General features: G+C 47.5%; 1 protein-coding gene across 1 annotated transcript in view; it reads left to right on the top strand.

Moving 5' to 3' along the window:
- The first annotated feature begins 3,578 nt into the window (after window positions 1-3,578).
- Window positions 3,579-22,445, top strand: part of KCNK9 (potassium two pore domain channel subfamily K member 9) — a 33,260-nt gene continuing 14,393 nt past the window's right edge. The window contains exon 1 of the mRNA XM_033125998.1: window positions 3,579-3,618. Within this exon, the coding sequence (XP_032981889.1) occupies window positions 3,579-3,618 (40 nt within the window). The remainder of the gene's footprint in view (window positions 3,619-22,445) is intronic.

The raw sequence follows: 22,445 nt of genomic DNA, 5'->3' as shown, positions 1-22,445 counted from the left end.
GATTTGAACCTGTCTGACCTCTCTCGTTCCCTCCCAGGATTCTTGTTCCCATTATGCAGTTGAGGAAACTGAGGCTCACGGGGCTCCAGGAACTTTCCCGAGACCTCACAGCAGGGCTGGTGCTCTGCCTTTCACTTGTTATTGGTAGGAATCCTCTTTTGAACCCTGCCTTCTACCCCAGGAAGCCTTCCCTGGCTGCTCTGGGTCGGCCCACGACATCTGCTTTCTCTGCTCCAACTCTGGTTGTCAAAGCCCTGAGATGAAGAGGCCAGGGCTGTGGGACAAACAGGCCTGCAGCAGTGACTTCCCCTCTCCGGGCCTCAGTTTACTTGTATGAGAAGTGGGGATGACAACGCCTTCCTTGCAGGGTAGATTTGAGAGTTGATGATTGCAAAGCCCCCGCACAGGTCTTGGCACCGCTCAGTTCCCTGCTTCCCCCCTGAGGTGGTCCCGCCGTTGTCACCCTCTCCCCTGGACCCAGCGGCAGTCACAGCCTCTCCTGCCCCTTCCCTGCCCTACCCCGGGCTCTGGGCTCTAGAAAATCTGCCTCGTCAGGTTTGAATGAGGGGGAGCCAGCCAGCCAGTGTGTCTGGGTGGCGAGAGAGTCTATTTTGGGAACGAGCTGGGAAGGAGTGTTTTGTTTTGTTTGCTTCTCGTGATTACAAGAGGTGGTGAGTCTTGCCTCACCTCTCCTGGACACCGAGTGAGGTCTGATCGAGGGATGGGGAAGAGGGGAGGGACGCAGTTCTCTGTGACAGGGGCTGTTGGACTTCATGACAACCAGAGGCCACATGGGTCTGCATCCTGGCCCCCACTGCTTGTCACTGTCAGCTCGTTCCCAGGCTGTGTCTGAGAGAAGGGCAGTGGAGGAGGGGAGGCTTGAGAAAGCAGGGAACTTGGATCCTGACACACCAGGATTTGATTTCCAGCTTTGCCGTCTGCCTCTATGTCCACTCATCCACCCGCCGACCTGTCTATGTCCAACCAGCCATCCTCCTACCCATCCTTCCCCCACCCATCCCCCACCCATCCCCCACCCATCCCCCACCCATCCACCCATTTGTTGATTTGAACCATCTACTCACTCACCCATCTACGTTCGTCCATTTGTCCCTCCATTCACCCATCCATCTCTTCATCTACTCCTCCATTTACCCACCCGCCCTCCTCTTATCTCTTCATGTTCATCCACCCACTTATCTACACACCCATTATCTATCCATCTTCCCACCTCCCCACTCACCCGTCCGTTCATTGTTTATTTGAATCATCTATTCACGTCTCCATCCATCCATCCGTCCACCATCCATCCATCCATCCATCCACCATCCATCCATCCACCATCCATCCATCCATCTGTCCACCATCCATCCATCCATCCATCCATCCACCATCCATCCGTCCACCATCCATCCATCCATCCATCCATCCACCATCCATCCATCCACCATCCATCCATCCATCCATCCATCCATCCACCATCCATCCATCCACCATCCATCCATCCATCCATCCATCCACCATCCATCCATCCACCATCCGTCCATCTCTCCATCCACCCACTCACCCATCCAGTCACCCACCCAGCCATTCTCTCACCTATTACTCATCCACCCATTTATCTACCTGCTCGTTTATCTACACACCCACCCTCTGTCCATCCCTCCATCCGCGCTTTAGCAGATGATCCCATAGGTGCTCCGTAAATCTATGCTTGGTGTGCATAGGTAGGATTTACCAGGATAGAATGGTAAACAAGACATCCCCACTAGAGGCCACGATTAAACAACCAACTCGACATTTCTGCTAGTCTTTTTGGATCTTACAGCATCCCTGAGTGCTTGGACTGATTTGAACAAGGTGCTGTGTGAGGGGACCACATAAGGACCAAAATGGAGGAGGTGATAGCTCAGCTGTGACCTGAGGAGAGTCCAGGTGTCTGGCCAGCACACGCTGCCACTGCTGTCACCTGGAAGACCCCAGAGGTGGAAGGGGCTGTTGTCGGAAGTGAGGGGGTCTGGAGCTCAGGGAGGGGGAGGGATGGGAGCAGGGAAGACAGGAAGACTCCCCTGAGGGCTGCCTGGGGAGTGTCTGCGTGTCTGTCCGTGGAGTGCGCATGCCTGGAAGGGTCTGCACACGTGGCAGACGTGCTGGGGCCGGCTTCCTGCTCGGAGGCTCTCTCTCTTTGACCAGGCAGAGCCGTCCCCAGAGGAAGGGGGCTGGGGCAGTGGGATACTGGGGTACTTGGGTTTCACAAGTAAATGTTAAAAACCCCATCCAGAGTCTTCCCTGGCTGTGTAAGCAGAAAATCCAGCAAAACCTCGGCTGTTCCGAGGTTATACGTGGACTTAGTTAGTTTTCTTTTTTTTAAATAAAAGCATCATCCTTTCCCGCCCCAAGTGCATTAAGCTGGACAGCTCTTCCTGAAGGAATGGAGAGGACAGGCCTCGGGCCGGGGCTCAGTGCCCTGGCTTGGGCGCTGACTTGCTGTGTGGCTTTGGAGCACTCACTTGCCCACCCTGGGCCTCCACTTCCCCCTGGGGAAAGGAACGTGGGGATTTGATCTGGTTCCTTCTGCTCTGAAACGCTGGGATTTGGGGATTTGGGAATTTGGGGTCAGGGAGGCCTCGGGTAGTCTGGAGCAGAAATTCTCGGGAGGGTGTTGCCTGAGCTGAGCTGAGCTGAGCTGAGCTGCGCTGCGCTGGGCTGGGCTGGGCTGGCGTGGGGAGGAGTGAGCCCATGGGTCTCCAGATGGCATGGAAGACGGATTCTCCTTGAGCTGATAATACTGTCTCGTGTTTGTAAAGTGATTTATGGGTTTTGAAGGAATTTCCCTCGTGTCATCTGATTTGAGTTTTGAGCATCTGTTGGACAAGTATTTGCATATAGTAGACAAGGGGAAGCCAGGCCTCATGGGATCAGGGAGGGGGTAGGGATGGCTCTGCCCCCAGGGGCTCACATTACCTCGGGGGCCCCTGTCACACTCCAGAAATTGTCTGGAGAGACCAAGAGGAAGGGTGGGCTCTGGTGGGGATCTCTGAGTGTGGGTTACCGGAGTGAGGGACGCTGAAGTTGGGAGGAGGGTCACCTGCAGGGGTGGGGTGAACACAGACTCCATCAAGCGGGGACTCCAGGTCAGGGAGCACAATGTGATTCAAAGCAAATATGGTCCGAAGAAATAAAACGTCTCAGGTGCTTCTCCTCGTAGGTTAAGATAAAGCCAAATGTGTGTAAAGTAAATTGATAACCTTTTCTATTGCTGGCCGTGCATTTGTGATCTCTTATACCAAGATACCTTTCAAAGAGCGGTCTCGGCCCCTTGCAAACCCGTTTGCAGTCAGAGCCTGACGGGGCGGGTGGCTTTTGTCATTGCTCTTCATTGCTTCACACATGAGCACCGAGTAGCTGGGGGTGCCAGGCACGGTGCAGGGGCCCCCGCAGCAGGCCAGCGCTCTGCACCCCGGCCCGTCACCACTGTGGAAACATTTGGGGAGATTCTGAGTGCCGGCTGGGGCAGAAGGAGCGCCCCTTGTAGCCCCCAGGCTCCAGCAGCGTGCGGTCATCACGCACGGCACGTAATGCCCTGTGGGCAGCGGCTTCGTCACCCCAGCCGCGAAGGTACTGAATTCCGACCCCAGGAGAGAAGGTGTGGATGGAGCCCATGCTGGAGCCCCAGTGGCTTTGGGCTCAGAGGGACCCTCGCCTCTGCCGACTGGGGACCCAGGTGTCCAGGCCATGCCACCTGTTGGCCGGCCCTCCCATCAGCCAGCAGCTGACAGCATTTGGCTGCGTAGCGCTCGGTGTATTTATGGACCCATAAAATATTAAATAATCATCATGCAGCACTTTTCCTCCTGAAAGCTCTTTAGGATCCATAGTGGAAGGCAGAACAAATAACCATTTAATCAACTTCCAGCTCCCAGCTCGAGAATCCTGCCCTAGGCGGTACCCGCCCCGCCCCCCCCCCCCCCACACACACACACACTAGTAGCAGCAGAAGCCTCCTGCATTTGACAGGGAGGGGTGCTGGTGGCAGGTCACAGGCCAGCAGTAGAGCTGGGAATTGAACCCTGAGCCCCTGGGACAGCTGAGGGGCCAGGTAGGGAGGGCGGTTCCCCCAGGTTGGGCGGCATGTGGTCAGTGCCCCACGCCCAGTGTGCTTGGGTGACCGTCCTTAGAAGCACTTTTTCATGAACAGAGACCTGGAGGCGTGGATCTGGGATGGGCCGAGGCATGAGCACTGGACTTGGAGTCAGGAGACCCGTGAATGAACCCACCTGTAGCAATGCGTTCGGAGAAGCAGGTCTCAAGCACCCCGTGTGCCCATTCCGGGCCATACTGGCACTGGTCTGCTGGGAGGGGCTCAGTGCCTTGTGGAACCTCTGGGGTGGGACTTCACCTGCACCCCACAAGGCTATGCCTGCGATCCTATCCTCTCATTTAATCTTTACAAAAACAGATTGCGTTACCCAGCTCATAGGTTTGAGAGAGAGGACATTGAAGTTCAACCTGGTGATGCAGGTGGTTCGCAAGATGGGGAGTACAGGAAGAGACCCGATTGCAGGTACTTGGGGTCCAGGGCTCAAAGGATGTTGGCAGAGCTAGGAGAGGGAGGCCAGGTGCTTCTCTCTGTAGAGGGCAGGACTGGGCAGGCAGGTGGGCGGCCCCCTCCTGGGGCTCAGGCCACAGCATTTGTCCAATGAATGTGTCCCAGTAAATGCTCCCAAGCACAGAGACAGTGTCCTTTCACACAGTGCCAGGCAGATTCTGGCTGCAGGACAGGCCAGAGCTGTAACTGGAAGCCCCCACCCTCCCGGACAGCAGGGTGGGGGTGTGTGGAGGTGTTGATCTCGAGGAGGAACAGCCGCCTGTGACTTGACCCTGTGGACACTGGTTCCTGGTAACGGGCTGAGTCGGGCCTGTAGAATGTCCCACGGCCATCGCACTCTGGGCCTGTCTCCCACCCCAGCCTCTGCTCGCACATTTCAGGAACTGCTCAGGGGACGCCATTCGGCCTTGGTCTCGCAGCCAAGAAGAAGCAAAATGGAATTTAAAACGCATTCTCTTGACCTGCAGCCCAGCATTCTTGCTTCTGCATTCATCCAGATACTCTGGAGCTTTCCATATTAATAGGAGACAATGTGCTCAGGGTTGGGTGAGGCCACCCACCCAGGCTCATCTGGAGTCACTTTGCCAGGGGATGAGGGGCTCGGGGAGTGTCCAGGCTCGACGCCTGGGGCCCGTGGGAGACCGCGTCGTTTCTCCCGTGCCGTGCCTTCCCCACCGGATGACCCTCTCTGACATTGTGAGCACAGAGTCTCATTTCCCAGGGACTCTGGTTATGGAAATGCACTCGGGGCTGGTTGCAAACTTTCAGTCTACATCCGATTCAGAGGCAGCCCCTTCCTGCCCTAGTCAGATGGCACGGGCCCTGAGGTGGAAGGGGATGTGGTCCCTTTGTTCACCCTCCTTCCCCTCCCTCCTTGGGGTTGGCCCCTTGGTGGGGAGGACGGGAGAAGGAGAGATGGGGAGAGGAGGGCAGCCACGGCACCAAGCAGGCACTGAGGGACCCGCTCTGCTCCGCCCCTTCAGCCCCTGAAGTCACCACCTGCCCCCCAGCAGCCCACCCTCAGGCTCTGTGATGCCCCGTCAATGGGCGTACTGAGTGCGTCACCTTGTGTCTGCCAGGCTGTTGCAGCCGTGGTGGCTTGGAGAGCTGGGGGACGTACTAGTATCCCATAGAGCTGTCATGCAGGTGACAGAAGTGAGCTGAAGCTTGACCCATGCTAACAGAAGGTCCCCCGACTTTGCCCTCTCCACGCAGCAGGCAGAGTAACCTACTGGAAAGCAAACTCAGACTCACTGTTCTGCATCTTATTCTGGGTCAAAGGACCAGCCACTGGGGAACTTTGAGCCGAGTTCCTCCATGGCCACGAGGCCCCACGTGATCTGACCTTGCCTGGGGAAGCTGCTCCTGCGCTGGGCCTTTGCACATGCCATTCCCTCTGCCCAGCTCGCTCTCCCGCTGCCTCTAGGGCGATGAGAACGGAGGGGCCTCTCTGACTCCGCCTCCCCAGCCACCTCGCTCCTCAGTGAATGGAGAGGTCCTGCTCGTCCGTGCGTCCTCCATGCTGGTGGGGAGATAATGTTTACTGTCTATCAGGTGGTGCTGCTTTATTCTCCCTGTACCCCCACATCTTAGAACACGCTAGGTGCTCAGAAAAGTGTCTCTTAATGAATGATTGAGGCAGAGAAGTTAAGTGATCCGCCCAGGGTCACACAGCCCAGGAGCTGGACCTCGTGGTCTTGTGGGTGCTGCAGAGACATCAAAGTGCAGGAAGAAGAATGGGGCGTGGGGGTGAGGGAGGCCACTTGCCAGCTGGGGCTGCCTCGGAGGGACAGGAAGAGTCCTCAACAGGGGCCCAGTGAGGATGGCGTGCGTGTGGGACATGTTTGGGAGGGAATTTGGCCCACGCTGGTGAGTTTGTGGTTGTGCTGAGTCCACACTCTTTTGCCAGCCACCCCCTGCCCCCCAATCACACGGCCAGAGCTCACCCCACAGCCTCCTGTGCCCCAAGCATCAGCATTTGCATAATTAAACACACACTTCTGTCTGACATGGCACTCAGCCAATTTTCCAATCGCGTCTACCTGAAAATCCCGTCATTTCCCACCCCTGCGTTGCCGTGAGAAAGGACAATTTAAGCGGCGTGAGTCCAGCTTCAGTGGAAGTGAGCGACCCAGCCCCACCGGTGGTTGAAGGTCAGGGTGTTGGGCTTCTGGAGACTGAACAGCAGCTCCGCCTCTTTCATTATGTTTGAGGATTTCGCACAGAAGTGAATTCCAGAAATCAACAGAAACACTTCCTCAGGCTCCCAGGGGCTTCTTTCCCCTTTTTAGTGGGGTGAGGAGGAGACTGAAATCTGGGAGGATGGGTGGGGGCCCCAGCCCAGGATGGAGTGGCGAGGTGTGCCGGGCACTGGGCTCCTTGGGACAGGAGCTGTGTCCTTCCGTTGGCCACACACTGGTGTTCTTTTCACTCGTTCACCATACTGGCACCGGGCTCTGGGCTGAGACCCTGCGGCTCGGGCACAGCTGGTGCCAGCGGCTGTTTATGGTCAGTAGTCAAGGTACTGAATTTGTGTGCTGAGCGACTGGCCACCCGTCGGTCAGGGGGCGGGATGCAGGAGCCCCGCGTCCATATTGGGGCAACATCGCAGCCCCCGGCACCGTGAGTCTGAATAGCTGTGGAAGTCTCCCCCACCCCCAGAGATAAAACACATATAAAATCAACAGTTTCAAAGTGTGCCGTTCAGTGGCGTTTAGCACATTGCCAGTGTTGTGCAGCCATCCCCTCTGTCAGTTCCAGAACAGTCCATCACCCCAGACCCATGGCACACTGACTCCCCGGTGCCCCCTTCCTCCCGCCCTTGCCACATCACTAATCTGCTGTCTGTTTCTGTGGACTTGCCTGTTATGAACATTCCGTAAGATGGAGTCATACGATACGGCTGTGTGTGCCTGGCTCCTTTCACTCAGCATCGTGTTTTGGAGGCTCATCCATGTTGTCGCCGGTGACCACCGCTGAGTGACATCCCCGTGTGGGGACAGACCGTGCTTTGTGTATCCGTTCATCTGTCGATGGATATTTGGGTGGTTTCCACCTTTTGGCTGTTGTGAATAATGCCGCTAAGAACATGTGTGTTCGTGTTTGAGTTCTGTTTTCAGTTCTTTTGGGTACAGACCTAGCAGTGGAATTGGTGGCTCGTGTGGCAACTCTGTGTTTAGCTGTCGGAGGAGCTGTCAGCCCGTTTTCTTCAAGTCCGTTTTGTCTGATAGTAGTATAGCCACGTCAGTGCTTTTGATTAGTTTGCACGATGTATCTTTTCTCCATTCTGTTGCTTTAAATCTGTTTGTGTCTTTGTATCTAAAGTGTGTCTTTTATAGACAGCATACAGTGGGATCATGCTTTTATCTGTCCATTCTGCCAATTTCTGCCTCTTGATGTAGTCAATTTGTATTTAATGTAATTATTGATAAGGTAGGATTTAAGTCTGCCATTTAGCTATTTGTTTTCTATATGTATTATGTCTTTTTTGTGCTTTGATTCCTCCATCATTGTGTGTTTTGTGTTCAAATGTTTTCTAGTATACAATTTTGATTCCTTTGTTGTTTCTTCACTGTATGTATATTTTTTGAATTATTAGTAGTTACCCTGGGGATTGTAATTAATATCTTACATTTAAAAAGTCTAGTTTGTATTGATATCAGCTTAATTTCAATAGTTTACAAACACTTTGCTCCAACATAACTCCACCCATCTCTTCCTTTGTACTATTAATATCATATAAATTACACCTTCATACATTATAAGCCTTTTCAACACTTTTTAAAAGTTATTGCTTTATTCAGTTGTCTTTAAAATCAGATAGGAGGAGAAGAAAAAGGTTATAAATAAAATACATTTTGTATTTTCTTAATTACTTACCTATGTTGTCACCTTTACTGGCCCTTTTTGTTTCTTTGTGTGGATTTGAGTTACTGTTGAATGTCTTTTCAGCCTGAGGGACCCTCGATGCTATTTCCTGCTGGTCTGCCAGCACGGAATTCCTTCAGTTTTTGCTTATCTGGAAATATCTAAATTTCTTTCTTGTTTTTTGAAGACTAGTTTTGATGGATATAGAATTTTTAGTTGACAGTGTTTTTCTTTCAGCACTTTGAACATGTCATTCTCCTGCCTTTTGGCCTCTGTGGTTTCAGATGAGAAGTCAGGTGTTAATATTGAGGATTGCTTGTACACGATGGGCTACTCTTTTCTTTCAAGATTCTGTCCTTGTTCTTTGCTGTCAGTAGCTTAACTACGATGCGTCTAGATGAGGATCTCTTTGCGTTTATTGTACTTGGGATGTGTTAAGCTTCTTTGATGTGCCAGATTAATGTTTTCAACAAATTTTGGAAGTTTTTGGCCATTATGTCTTTAGAAATACCTCCTGTCTTTTTCTCTCCTCTCCTTCTAGAACACCGATGAAATAAAGGGCTGCTTTTTTATTATCACCTCATAGGTCTCTTGAGGCTCCATTTATTTATTTATTTTCAATTCTTCTTTTCTTTCTGTTCCTCAGATTGGGTAATCTCGATTAATCTGTCTTCAGGTTCACTGATTCTTTCTTCTGCCCGTTCAAATATGCTGTTGAGCCCGGTAGTGATTTTTCATTTGAGTTATTGTACTTTTCAATCCCAGAATTTCTATTTCTTAAAAGAAACAGTTTCCATCTCTTTACTGATACTATTTAGTGTGGCATTGTTCTCATGCTTTCCTTTCATCATGCTCATGCTTCCTTTTAATTCTTTCGATATAGTTTCCTTTATTCTTTGAACATATTTGTAATAGCTGATTTCGTGTCTCTACTAATCTCTGGCTTTTCCAGGGACTATTTATTTGTATTGACTGCTTTTTATCCCCATGTATGGACCATACTTTCCATGTCTTTGTGTGTCTTAGAATTTTCTGTTGACAACTAGATGTTTAAAAATGATATAATATGGCAACTCCAGAAATCAGATTCCCCCTTCTCCTCCAAGGCTTAATGTTGTTGATATTGTTGACGACAATTGGCTCAGTTGTTTGTGTGCTTAGTGACGTTCCTGGATGAATTCTGTGAAGTCTATATTCTTTGTCACCTGTGGCCATGAAGTCTCTGCCTAGTTTGCTCAGCAGTCAATTATTGTACAGAGATTTATCTAAATGCCTAGAGCCAGTAACTCTCCCAGTCTTTGCTGAAGGCATCTCTGTGTGTATTGAGGCACACAACGCTTTCAGGTTGCATTGTTTACAGCTTGACCTTAGCCTTCACGCCTTGCTTGTGTAGAGTCTCAAGGTGATCCAGAAGTGAATGACTAGGGACAGCTCAAGTGTTTCCTGGTACTCCGCACAGCCCTGCATATGTGTGTAGCCTTCTAGATTCCCAGGAATATGCCAAACCTTTAAAAATCTCCCATTCCCCAGTTCTCCTGTGTGTATTTTTGGTCAGGCTCTTGTTAGCTCCAGCTGATACTGATTGCTGGGCTGTTGGTTTTCAAGGCTACCGTGGAGCTAGGGATAGGGAGATGTGACTAGAACAAGTTAAAGCACCATAAAGCTTTTCTTTCTTACTGAAATTTAGTCATTTTTCTTGAATAAACTCTTACTGGATCCTTGCAAGCCTTTAGTTAATTTCTAGAATTTGAAGAGTTGATTTTGACACCTTTCCCAGTGCTCTCATTGCTTTTGTGGAGAAGCAGATCTTTGGAGGTCCTTACTCTGCCCTTGTGGAGGTTGGCTGCCCATCAGTGACGTTCTGTGAGCTCAGAAAGCACATTAAAGGTTGGGTTCCCCAGCAGTAGGTGGGATCCACCTCTGCTGAAAGGAAAGGACCATAGTGATGGCAAAACAGATTCTGGAGCTGACCAGGTGAGAGGCTCAGAAATGATCCTACCCTGGGGCACAGGGCCAGTTCCTTCATCCCATCCTGGAGGTCTCTGGCCATGGCTGTGACCATCAGTACACAGGCATGGGAATAGCTGGGGCTTGAAGGTTAGAGAGGTGCAGATGGGAATCTCCACATTGCCCCTCACTAGCTGTGTGACCTGGTACAAATCATTTGACCTCTCTGAGCATGTTTCTTCATCTAGGAAAATGGGATGAAGATCACCTCTAGCAGTTGGGCGTGCTGTGGGAAGAAGGTTCTGTGCACTCAGGAGACGATGAAGGACCTGTTCATTTTCAAATCTCTTGCAGTGTTCAGGCTAAGTTCTGGTACTGCATTTGTTTCTGGTCTTTTTACGTGTCTGAATAAAATACCAAGGGCCAGAAATGGCATGCTTTTGGCTAAAGCACAAATGGTTATTAGCAACAGAGGCACACTGGAGACTAATGGATTCCATATTTAGCTTATTTAGCTGAAGAAATTATGGCACATCTCCTTGAAGTTTATGAAGAATTAAAAATGATGTTTATGAAAACTTTTTATTGGCAATAGAATGGCATAAGCATTTTCTTATAAGTAGGAAAAAAAGAAGGCTACATAATTGCTTATATACAGTTTGCTGTCAGCCCTGGGAGATGTTTTAGGAAAAGTCTAGAGGAAATACAACAAAATGCCACAGGACTGCCTCTTGAATGGTGGGATTGTGAGTAATTCTTGCCTGTTTCTGTAGATTTATTTTTAAATTTTGTAATCCTCTTTAGTGAGCAAGTATTATTCCTACAATTAGTGATTTAGCAAATGAAAACATATAAAAAGTAGAAAATGAAGTGAAATAGTGGGAAGACTAGGAGATAAATTAAGATTAACTGAGTGGGGATTGTTCCATCTTTTGCGTTTCAGTTTTTGATCTCTGCAAGGTTAGGTGATTTGCCCAAGGTCACACAGCTGAGACATGGAGGAAGTATTGCCAGGACCAGGTCGGGCTTCCCTAATAGTTGCGACAAGAGTAATTATGAGCATAAAGCTTCCCTCTCGGAGATGACAGCCGCTCCCCTTGCTGGTGGTGTCCAAGTTTGGACAGTGATGGAAATTGCTGGTGACAGATTCAGGGGAGTCCACCCCAGTGACGGTCACACTTGGTTTTTCAGGAAGGGTATCAAGGGCAATGGTCTGAGTGGGAATGATTTTCTCCCTGTGGGGTGGTAACAAAGAAGCTTAAATCAGTGGGTATTTGCCTTTGGGCTTCCATCCAAGCTGCACAACACTTGGAACTCCATCCAGTGTTCCATCTCACGCCAGGCCAGAAAGGGGCATCAAACTCAGAGCCCAGCGCAAGTCAGGGCCACGGCTCTCAAACCCCAGTTTAGATGGTTCTGTAATGCAGATTCCAGGGCCTGGTCTGGGGCTTCTGATCTCATGAGTCGGGCAGGGCCTGGAATTGCACTTTGACCAATGCCCGAGGGAGTACCATGGTCTGTGGCCACGCTTGGAGAAACACTGGGCTAGGGAGTGATGAGTGGTTGGGACTTTAAAAGGAAGGGATGTGAGATTTTGCAGAGACATGTAGGGGTGGCCCAGGGCTGGTTTGGGAGAGAAGGTGACCACAGCCAGGACTTCCATGTGCTCGGCCCTGGGCTGCATGCATCACACACAGGGCCCCCCTTGCCAGGCTGTGGAGAGGATGTGGGGGTTCCTTTGCCTGCAACACAGGATGAAACAGGCTCGCTGTGGCTATGTGACTTGCTCAGTCAGATGACTACTGTGACTACCACAGGTCCCCTTTAGGCCACCAGTGCAGGTCTCTCCATCCTGCTGGCATTGGGTGGGACAGGCTTTCCTGCTGCAGTGCTGACCAGGCTTTTCCAGCAGATTGTCCCGGGAGGAATAACGTTCTGGGGACAGGTTTTGATTGGGGGAATTGTGGAGGCTGGAGAGGGGATTCGGTTTCCACTAACCCTTGTTGAGGGCCTACTCTGTATAGTAGGAGGGGATGTCGCCTGCGGCAGCCACAGAGGCTGCGCTGGGCCTCGTTTTCCCCAGGGGCTGAGTGTGCAGAGCCCATCCTGGCAGAGAGCATGGCCCTGTGGGTGGCCAGTGTGCTCACCTCTGCAGGATGGGGTGGCCCTCTCTGGTCCGGCTCTCTTGGCCAGCGCTGTCTCCTGCCCTGCACAAGCCACTGCAGGACACCCAGCCGCTAACAAGACAGATGCAGGTCTGCTCTCACGGTCCAAGGGCCATCCCTCATCTGCAGACAGCAGCTGGGCAGCCACTTTAATTAAAAGGGCTCCACGGCTCTGGGGAGATGAATTGAGGCCAGCTTCTGTTTGCGAACGCTTCCTGCAGCAGGGGTGGAGGCATGTGGGCAGGCCGTTCTGCCCGGGGACGGGTGGGTGGCTGGGCAGGCATCCTCCCCCGTCCTCAGATGCTGAGCTCAGGGCTGCGTTTCCCGCTTCCAGCCCAGTGCTGGGCGGCACATGAAACCCCGGGGAAGTGACGGCCTCTGTGCTTCCGCTCCTCACCTGGGAACTGAGGGGATTACAGGCCCCCAAGAGCCCTTTTCTCTCACACCCTTTATGACACCCCGGTGGCGATCATGCCTTCTGCTGACCGTGCGGCGGATGGGCAGCCTTCAGAACAGTGCCTGGCACAGCGTGGCGGCGTCATGGCCGTCACGGTGCTGTTCTCATCGTCACCATCACTGTCATCACGCCCTTGGTGCCCAGTGCTCGGCACATGGCAGGTGCTAAGCAGTTACCTGTTGAATGAATGAAGGCACTGCGGACGCAGACGTGAAAGCGCCATGTCATCCACTGCAACGTGAAGGAGGGAAAGGCCCCCCTGGACTGTGCCAGTCCGTTCGTAGAAAGGCAGGCGTACACGTCATGCGCCGCATAAGTTTCGGTCAATGAGAGACCACATGTACGCTGGTGGGACAGCAGGTAGCCTAGGAGTGCAGGGGGCTCTGCCGTCCAGGTTTGTGTCGAGTGCTCTCTGGGATGTCTGCACAGTGACGGAACTGCCTAGCGATGCCTTTAGCAGACAATGTGTCCTTGTTGATAAACAGTGCGTGGCTGCACCCATTGCCACCAGGGCTCCCTCTGCCCACAGCCTCTCCGGCACTTACTCGTGTCTTGTTGATGATGCCATTCTAACAGGTGTGAGGTGGCTCTCGCCGTGGTTTTGATTGGCATTTTCCCAGTAGCGAGTGATGGTGAGCACCTTTCCATGTATCTGTTGGCCGTTCGTATCTCTTCTTGGGAGAAGTGTCTGTTCAGGTCCCCTGCTTATTTTTTAATCGGAATGTTTATTTTTTTGTCATTGAGTTGTATGAGTTCTTTATATACCTTGGATATTATCCCTTTATCGTAGGTATCACATGCAAGTATCTGCTCCCATTCGGTTGGTGGCCTTTTTGTTTTGTTGATGCTTTCCTTTGCTGTGCAGAAGCCTTTTAGTTTGATGGAGTCCCATTCATTTATATTTGCTTGTACTTCTCTTTGCTTGTACTTCTCTTGCTTTTGGGGGTGAAATTCCCAAAAACCCCTCCGAGTCCCAGGTCCGTAAGCTTAGTGCCTATGTTTTCTTCTATGTATTCTATTGTTTCAGGTCTTACATTCAAGTCTTTAATCTATTTTGAGTTAATTTTTGTGTGTGGTGTCAGCAGTCTAGTTTCATTCTTTTGCATGTGGGTTTACAATTTTCCCAGCACCATTTATTGAAGGAACTTTCCTTTCTCCATTGTATGTTTTTGGCTCCTTCGTTGGCAATTATTTGCCCATATACATGTGGGTATATGTCTGGGTTCTCAGTTCTGTTCCATTGGTCTGTGTGTTGAATATGTTCAACAATAACATATTGTTTTGATTACTATAGCTTTGTAATATAATTTGAAGTCAGGGAGTGTGATACCGCCAGTTTTGTTCTTTTTTACCTCAGGATTGCTTTGGCTATCTGGGGTCCTTTTCAGTTCCATACAAATTTGATGATTTTTTTACTCTATATCTTTGAAAAATGCCATTGGGATTTGGATGGGGATTGCATTAAATCTGTGTATTGCTTTAGGTAATATGGCCATTTTAACAATGTTAATTCTTCCAATCTGTGAAGATGGAATATCTTTCCATTTCTTGTGTCTTCTTCAATTCTTTCAACAATGTTTTGTGGGTTTAAGTGTACAGGTCCTTCACCTACTTTGTTAAGTTTAATCTTAGGTATTTTATCCTTTTTGTTGCAATTGTAAATGAGATTGTTTTCTTCATTTCTCTTTCTGAAATTCCATTGTTAGTATATAGGAATGCAATGGATTTTTGTACATTGATTTTGTATCCTGCAACTTTACTGTAGTTATTGTTTCTAATAGTTTTTATTGGAGTCATTAGGGTATTCTATATATAGAATCATGTCATCTGCAAATAGCAACATTTTTACTTTTTCATTTCCAATTGTTTTTTAGTGGGGCCCTGATTTCTTTGGTTAGGATTTTCAGTACTACATTGAATAGCAGTGGTGAGAGGGGGCATATTTGTCCTATTTCTGATCTTAGAGGAAAAGCTATCAGCCTTTCACCATTGAGCATGATGTTAGCCGAGGGGTTGTCATATATGGCCCTTATTATGTTGAGGTACTTTTCTTCTGAACCCATTTTATTGAGTATTTTTATTATAAATGGATGTTGTATCTTGTCGGATGCTTTTTCTGCATCTAGTGAGATGATCATGTGATTTCTATCTTCCATTTTGTTCATATGTGTTACCCTGACTGATTTACAGATGTAGACCCATCACTGCATTCCTGGACTAAATCCCACTTGATCAGGGTGTATGAATGACCCTTTCAATGTATTGTTATATTTGATTAGCTGTTATTTTGTTTAGGATTTGTGTGTCTGTGTTCATCAGAGATATGGTTTGTAATTTTCTTTTTTTGTGTTGTCCTTGCCTGGTTTTGATATCAGGGTAATTTTGGCCTCGTTAAAGGAGGTAGAAAGTAGTCCCCCCTTTTCACTATTTTGGACGAGGTTGAAAAGGATAGGTATTAAATTTTCTTTGAATGTTTGGTAGAATTCACAAATGAAGCCTTCTGGTCCTGGACTTTTGCTTTTCCTGGAGGTTTTTTTGATTACTGTTTCAATTTCCTTACTAGTAATTGGTCTATCTAGGTTTTCCAGTTCTTCATGGTTCAGTCCAGGAAGGTTGTATATTTCTGAGAATTTGTCCAATTCTTGTAGGTTATTGAATTTGGTGGCGTATAGCCTTTCATAGTATTCTTGGATGATCCTTTGTATTTCTGTTCTGTCCACTGTAACTTCTCTTTCATTTATTTGAGTCTTTTCTCTGTTTTCCTTAGTGAGTCTAGCCAGAGGTCTGTCAATTTTATCTTTTCAAAGAACAAGTTCTTTGTTTTATTATTTTTTTTCTGTTATCTTTTTGTTCTCTATTTCATTTGTTTCTGCTCTGATTTTTATTATTTCGTTTCTTCTACTGACTTCAGGCTTTGTTTGTCCTTCTTTTTCTGGTTCTTTGAGGTATAATGGTAGATTGTTTGATATTTTTCTTCTTTCTTGAAGTAGGTCTGTAATGCTATAAACTTTACTCTTAGTATCACGTTTTTTGCATCCCCAAATTTTTGATAGATCATATTTTCATTTTCATTTGTCTCTATGTGTCTTTTGATCTGTTCTTTTATTTCTTTGACACAATAGTTGTTCAGTAGCATGTTGTTTAACCTCTTTGTGTTTTTTTTCCAACTTTCTTTTTGTAGTTCATTTCCCGTTTCACACCAGTGTGGTTGGAAAATATGTTTGGTATGATTTCAGTCTTCTTAAAGTTGTTGAGACTAATTTTGTACCCCAACATATTGTCTGTCCTTTAGAATGTTCCATGTACAATGGAAAAGAATGTATTCTGTCATTTTAGGATGGAAAATTCCATAACTATCGATTAAATTCATTTACTCTAATGTGTACTTTCATGCCAGTATTTCCTTGTTACCTTCTTATGGGGATGACCCATTGAATGCTGTCAATTGGATATTCAGTTCTCTTGCTATAATTATATTTTTGTCAGTTTCTTCCTTTAGTTCTGTTAGTAATTGCTTTATATATTTTTGTGGTCCCAGGTTGGATGTACACATATTGATAAGTGTTATGTCTTCTTGATGGATTGTGTCCTTTGTCGTTGTAAAATGTCTATCTTTGGCTCTTGTTACCTTTTTTATCTTGAAATCAATTTTATCTGATATCAGTACTGTTACAACCACTTTTCTCTGGATGTCATTTACTTGAGGTATCATCTTCCAGCCCTTTATTTTGAGCCTATGTTTGTCTTCAATGCTGAGATGCGTCTCCTGCTCCTGTGGGCAGCATATGGGGCGTTTTTTAATCCATCCTGCTACTGGGCCTTTTGATTGGTGAGTTCAGTCCATTTACATTCAGGGTGATTATTGATATATGAAGACTTACTACAGTTATTTTATCTTTTGTTTTCTGGTTGCTCTGTTTCTTTTCCCTTATGAGTATGCTTGCTATTTTAGTTTGGCGGTTTTCTATGATTTTTTTTCTGTTTCTTCTTTTTTCATGTTTCGTGTCTCAGCTCTGGATTTTTGTTTTGTGGTTACCAGTAAGTTTGTGTAAAATGGCTCGTACATACAATAGTCTTTTCTCTTTTGATGGCCTCTCATTCTCCTGTGCACGTTCAGTCCTTTCCCTCCTCCCTTTACATAATTTTGTTGTTACAAATGATCGCTTTTTATTTTGTACATTCATTACCAAATTGGAGTAGTTATTTCCCCTTTTAACCTTTATGTTAAATAATTAATAGCCTATCCTGAAGAATATTTGCAGTTTCCTGCTTCTATCTGTTTGTCATCTTACTCCAAGTTTTGTATACTTTTGTCTTGTGGTTTCCCATAGAAGAGCTCCTTGCAACGTTTCTTGTAATGCAGGTCTTATAATGGTAAATTCTCTCAGCTTGATCAGTGGTCCGTCTTTCAATATTTTGAATATTGCCTTCCGCTCTCTCCTGTCTCGTTTGGGATGTTTGAATTTTCTTTCCCAGGCTCTGCCAGAATGGGTGGGGCACGGGAGGCAAGTCCATCATCTCACATTCCCACCCCCCGCCAGGAAGGGCTGCAGGCACTGCTGTATTGCTTAAGGCTTCCCAGTCACCTCTACCTGACTGCTGGATGGGGTGAGAGGGTAGGAGGGTGGCTTTTCTGGGAAAGGGGGACTGCTTCTGCCCATCTCACGCTCCAGGCCAGTGTGAGGGGTGCAGCCTGACGTCTCCCGTGCTGTCATGCTCACTGGAGCGGTGGTGGGTGCTCACTGCATCTGAGGCCACCACTGCTGTCCTCCCCTATGCCCTGCCTTTCCTACTCTTTCCAGCATGCCCGCCTTCAGGTGTCCTGATGCACAGATCTTTCAGGCATGTTTGTGTGTAGAGCAGGGGATCCTTTGTTGAGTGATTGTTGTCTGACTTGTAAATTTAAGGGGAGAAACAATGGCGTCCTCTCACTCTGCCGTGATGCTGATGTCACCTCCTTGGCTAATTTCTTACCTATCTACTGCCTCTCCACTGCAAGGGTCCCATTTATTCATGACTTCACTTCAGTCAAGTGTGGAATGATACCGGGCAGGAGAAACATCTACGGAACCTCCTTTGTCCAGCCATTTGGCGAGTGGCTACCGCCCTCATGCCAAGCGTGGCCCAAGGACTCCAGAAACCAATTTGGGTCAGAGCCTGCCCTCGAGGTGTTCCTGCTCATCCAGAGTAGACAGACAGACTAGCAGGGGAGACATGGCCCCTCCAGGGCAGAAACACCAGGTGGCTTCCATACAGGGTCCTTGACGGGGATGGGAAGGTGTGGGAAGTCTCGAGAGACGGTACTATCCTGCAGGGCTTGTGACGGGACGTGTGCGCCCTGACCCCTGGGCCGCGGGGAGTGGGGCTACAGGGAGGTTAATGGCACCCCCCTGGCATAGACACACACGCCTCCTTACCAGGAGGATGGGGAAGATTCATCGGTAAGACAGGGGCTTTGCAGATGTTTGGTCTGTGGCCCGTACGCAGATGCACCTGGATGCCTGCCCTTCCAAGAAGAGGAAGCTCAGGTTGTCTGGGCCACCCTCCCTCAAAGCAGTGACTGCCTGGAGCTGCTGTGACTGAATGGGGCTGCCCCTCAGGTAGCATATGGCCCTCCCCCTTGGTCAGGGTCTTCACTGCCCTCTGACCTCAAAACAAGTCCTGTTTCTGCGTGACTGACCTTGTCCTGAAGTCATTTGAGCTGGAGACCAGCGACCTAAGGGAGCCAAGAAGTAGGGGCACCGTGACTCAGCACCATGGGTCCCCCCTGCTGAGCCATCGCAACCTGCAGCTGGGGGATAAGGGAGTGAACATTCCCGCGAGGTGTCGGGCAGAGGATGGGTGCTGTATTGTTCAAGGGTTCCCAGCCACGCCATCCTGACAGCACAGCACGAGCAAAGGCCCTGAGGCATAAAGCAGAAGAAGTAAGAATCATGTGCACCTGTGACAAACTCGTTTACATTCGCAGGGCCTCTTGGAAACCGAAAGGCAAAATCAAAGACTGGAAAGGGAGGGAGGTCCAAGATCGCGGCAGCACAGGGGGACCCTGAAGTCACCCCTCCCATGAGCAAACCCAAATATATGTGCATATAGACAACAGTTACTCCTGGGAGACAACTGAGAGCTGAATGAACAGCTTCTGAATAACAAACAAGAGCGAGCCAGAGTAGAGAAGGCTGGGAAGCCTTGGGCGCCCTCCAGGCTGGAAGAGCTGGTGAGCACTGCTATTTATCTCCGCCTCCACTCTGGTAAGTTGTGTGTGGGGGGTCCCCTCAGGTGCTTTGGTCTACCTGCAAGATCACTACAGCACATTCCCTGCAACAGTGCCTGGAGCCTTTTCCCTCCAGAGGGAGGAAGTGGGAACCACAGGGTGTCACCACGGCACCGGGCTCTGCTGGAGCCACTGCAGCCCAGAAGGCCAGCACTCCAGGTGCCCTAAGTGCCTGCATAGCTCAAATCAGCTTTCCCGACCTACCGGCACAGAAAGGCTACACACTGGTCGCTTTTTCACAAGACCACTTTCTGTCCAACAAACGAGGGATTGTATGGAGAAGGCTGGGGAGCTGTGGGAGCCCTCTGGGGACTGAAGGAATTCTCCAGGGCAGAGGTGCCAGTGAGCGCCATTGTTTAGGACCCCTCCACCTCCGTAGGGTAAGTGGAGGCTCTATCCAGGTGGTCTGGCCTACCTGCAAGGTCGCTGCAGCCTGTTCCCGGACACATGTCTCAAGCCCATTTCAGCCCTGAACAAAGGGGAGCAAGAAGGACCAACATGGCATTTCTGTATGTACCCGCCCGCCCTACCTGGAGCAGCTCTGCCTGGGGAGGCCAGTGCACTGGATGCCTTTGGCACTCACTGGTCTCCTACCAGCCTGTGAAAACCACCCAGCACACACAGCTTACACAGAGGCCACTTACAGAAAGCCACTTTTTCAAGACTGGGAGAGAGAGCTGTTTTGTCTAATTCACGTCAACATAGAAAGTCAAACAAAATGAAAAGACGGAAGAGTATCTCTCAAATAAAGGAAGAAGAAAACTCTCCAGAAAAAGAACTCTAAGGAAACAGAGATAAGTAATTGCTTGATAAAGAAGTTAAAAAGAAAAATAAAACAACCAAAAAAAAAAGAAACCAAAACACCCAAAAAACGGTCATAAGGAGGCTCACCAAACTTGAGAGTGGAATAGAGGAACTTAGGGAGAACTTCTACAAAAAGTTAGCATGTAGAATCAAGCAGCAAGCAGACCTACAGAATACAATACTTGAAAAATACATTGGAGGGAATCAACAGCAGGTTAGCTAATACAGAAGAATAGATCAACCTGGAAGAGAGACTAGTGGAAATCAACCAATAAGAACAGCAAAAATGATTTAAAAAAACCGTAATAGTTTAAGGAACCTCTGGGATAATATCAGCTACTCAAACTTTCACGTTATAGAGATCCCCGAAGGAGAAGAACGAAAGGAACAGAAACTCTAAAGAAATCATGTCTGAAAACTTTCTTAACCTGGGAAAGGAAGTAGGCATCCAGGTCCAGGAAGTACAGAGAGTTTCAAATATGATGAACCTAAAAAGGCCCACACCAAGACATATTGTAATTAAATGGCAGATGTTCAAGATAAAGAGACAATCTTGAAGGAAACAAGGGGAAAACAAGGAATTACATACAAAGGAAACCCCATAAGACAATCAGCTGATTTCTCAGCAGCCACTTTACAGGCAGAGGGCGTGGCAGGACATTTTTAAAGTGCTGACAAAGGAACCTACTACAACCTAGAATAATTTACCCGGCAAGGTTATCATTGAGAATTGAAGGAGAGATAAAGAGTTTCCCATACAAGCAAAAACGAAAGGACTTCATCACCATTAAACTGCTTTACAAAAAAATGTTAAAGGGTCTTCTTTAAGCAGAAAAGGGTATAACCAGAAATAAGAAAATATGAGAAATGAAAAAAAATCTCACCAGTAAAGCCAAATATTTAATAAATACAGTGAATCAGACATTTAAAAAGCTATTGTGAAGGTCAAAAGAAAACAGTATCAAATTCAACCCAAGCTACAATAAGTAGTTAAGAGATACACAGCACAAAAAAATCTAAAATACAACATCAATAATAAAGTGTGGGGGGAGATTAAAAAATGTAGTCCTTATAAAATATATTCAAACAAATGCCTATCAGCTTAAAACAGATTGCTATAGATACAGAGTGATGTACATAAACCTCACGTAACCACAAACCAAAAACCTACAAAAGATATACAAAGAATAAATAGAATGGAACCCCCCCCCAAAATACACTTAAGAAAACCAGCAAACCACAAGGGAAGAGATCAAGAAAAGAAGAAAGGAACAGAGGAGACTATGAAAATAACCACAAAATAATTAACAAAATGGCAATAAGTACATATTTATCAATAATTACTTTAAATGTAAATGGATTAAATGCACCAATAAAAAGACATAGGGTGACCCAGTGGATGAAAAAACATGACCTACCTATATGCTGCTTACAAGAGACTCACTTCAAAAGACACACAGGCTGAAAATGAAGGGATGAAAAAAAGATATTCCATGCAAATAAAAAGGAGAATAGACAAAATAGACTTTAAAACAAAAAAGTCAGACAGAAGAGACTTTCAAACAAAAAATGTAAAAAACAAGGATATTACAAGGATATCAAGGGGTCAATCCAAGAAGAGGCTATAACAACTGCAAATATCTACACACCCAGATAGGAGCACCTAGATGTATAAAGCAATAATTAGTGGGCACAAAGGGAGAAATCCACACTAATACTACAGTAGAGGATTTTAATACCCCATTCACATCAGTGGATAGATCATCCAGACAGAAAATTAATAAGGAAATAACGGCCTTAAAATGTCACATTAAGTGTAATTAAAAAAAAACAAAAAAACACCCAACAAATAAAAGTCCAGGACCAGATGTCTTCATAGGTGAATTCTACCAAACATTCAGAGAAGAGTTAATACCTATCCTTCTTAAACTATTTCAAAAAAATTGAAGTGGAAGGAATGCTTCCAGATTCATTCTACGAAGCCAGAATTACCCTGATACAAAAACCAGACAAAGACCTTACAAAAAAAAAAAGAGAAAATTATAGGCCAACATTCTTGATGAACATAGATACTAAAATTCTCAACAAAGTTTTAGCATACCAGACTCAACAATAAATTAAAAGTCTTATGCACCACGATCAAGTGGTGTTCATCCCAGGGATGCAAGTATGAGTCACATCTATTAATTTAAGTCAGTGTATCATATTAACATCATGTTAACAAAGTAAAGGATAAAACCATATTTAAATAGACGCAATCAAAGCGTTTGACAAAACTCATCCTTTAATGATAAAAACTCAACAAAGTGGGTATATATATATATG

This window comes from Rhinolophus ferrumequinum, chromosome 14, assembly GCF_004115265.2.
Source record: "Rhinolophus ferrumequinum isolate MPI-CBG mRhiFer1 chromosome 14, mRhiFer1_v1.p, whole genome shotgun sequence".
Lineage (NCBI taxonomy): Eukaryota > Metazoa > Chordata > Mammalia > Chiroptera > Rhinolophidae > Rhinolophus > Rhinolophus ferrumequinum.
Note: the sequence above shows the minus strand (reverse complement) of the source record. Positions and strands in the feature narration are given on the sequence as shown.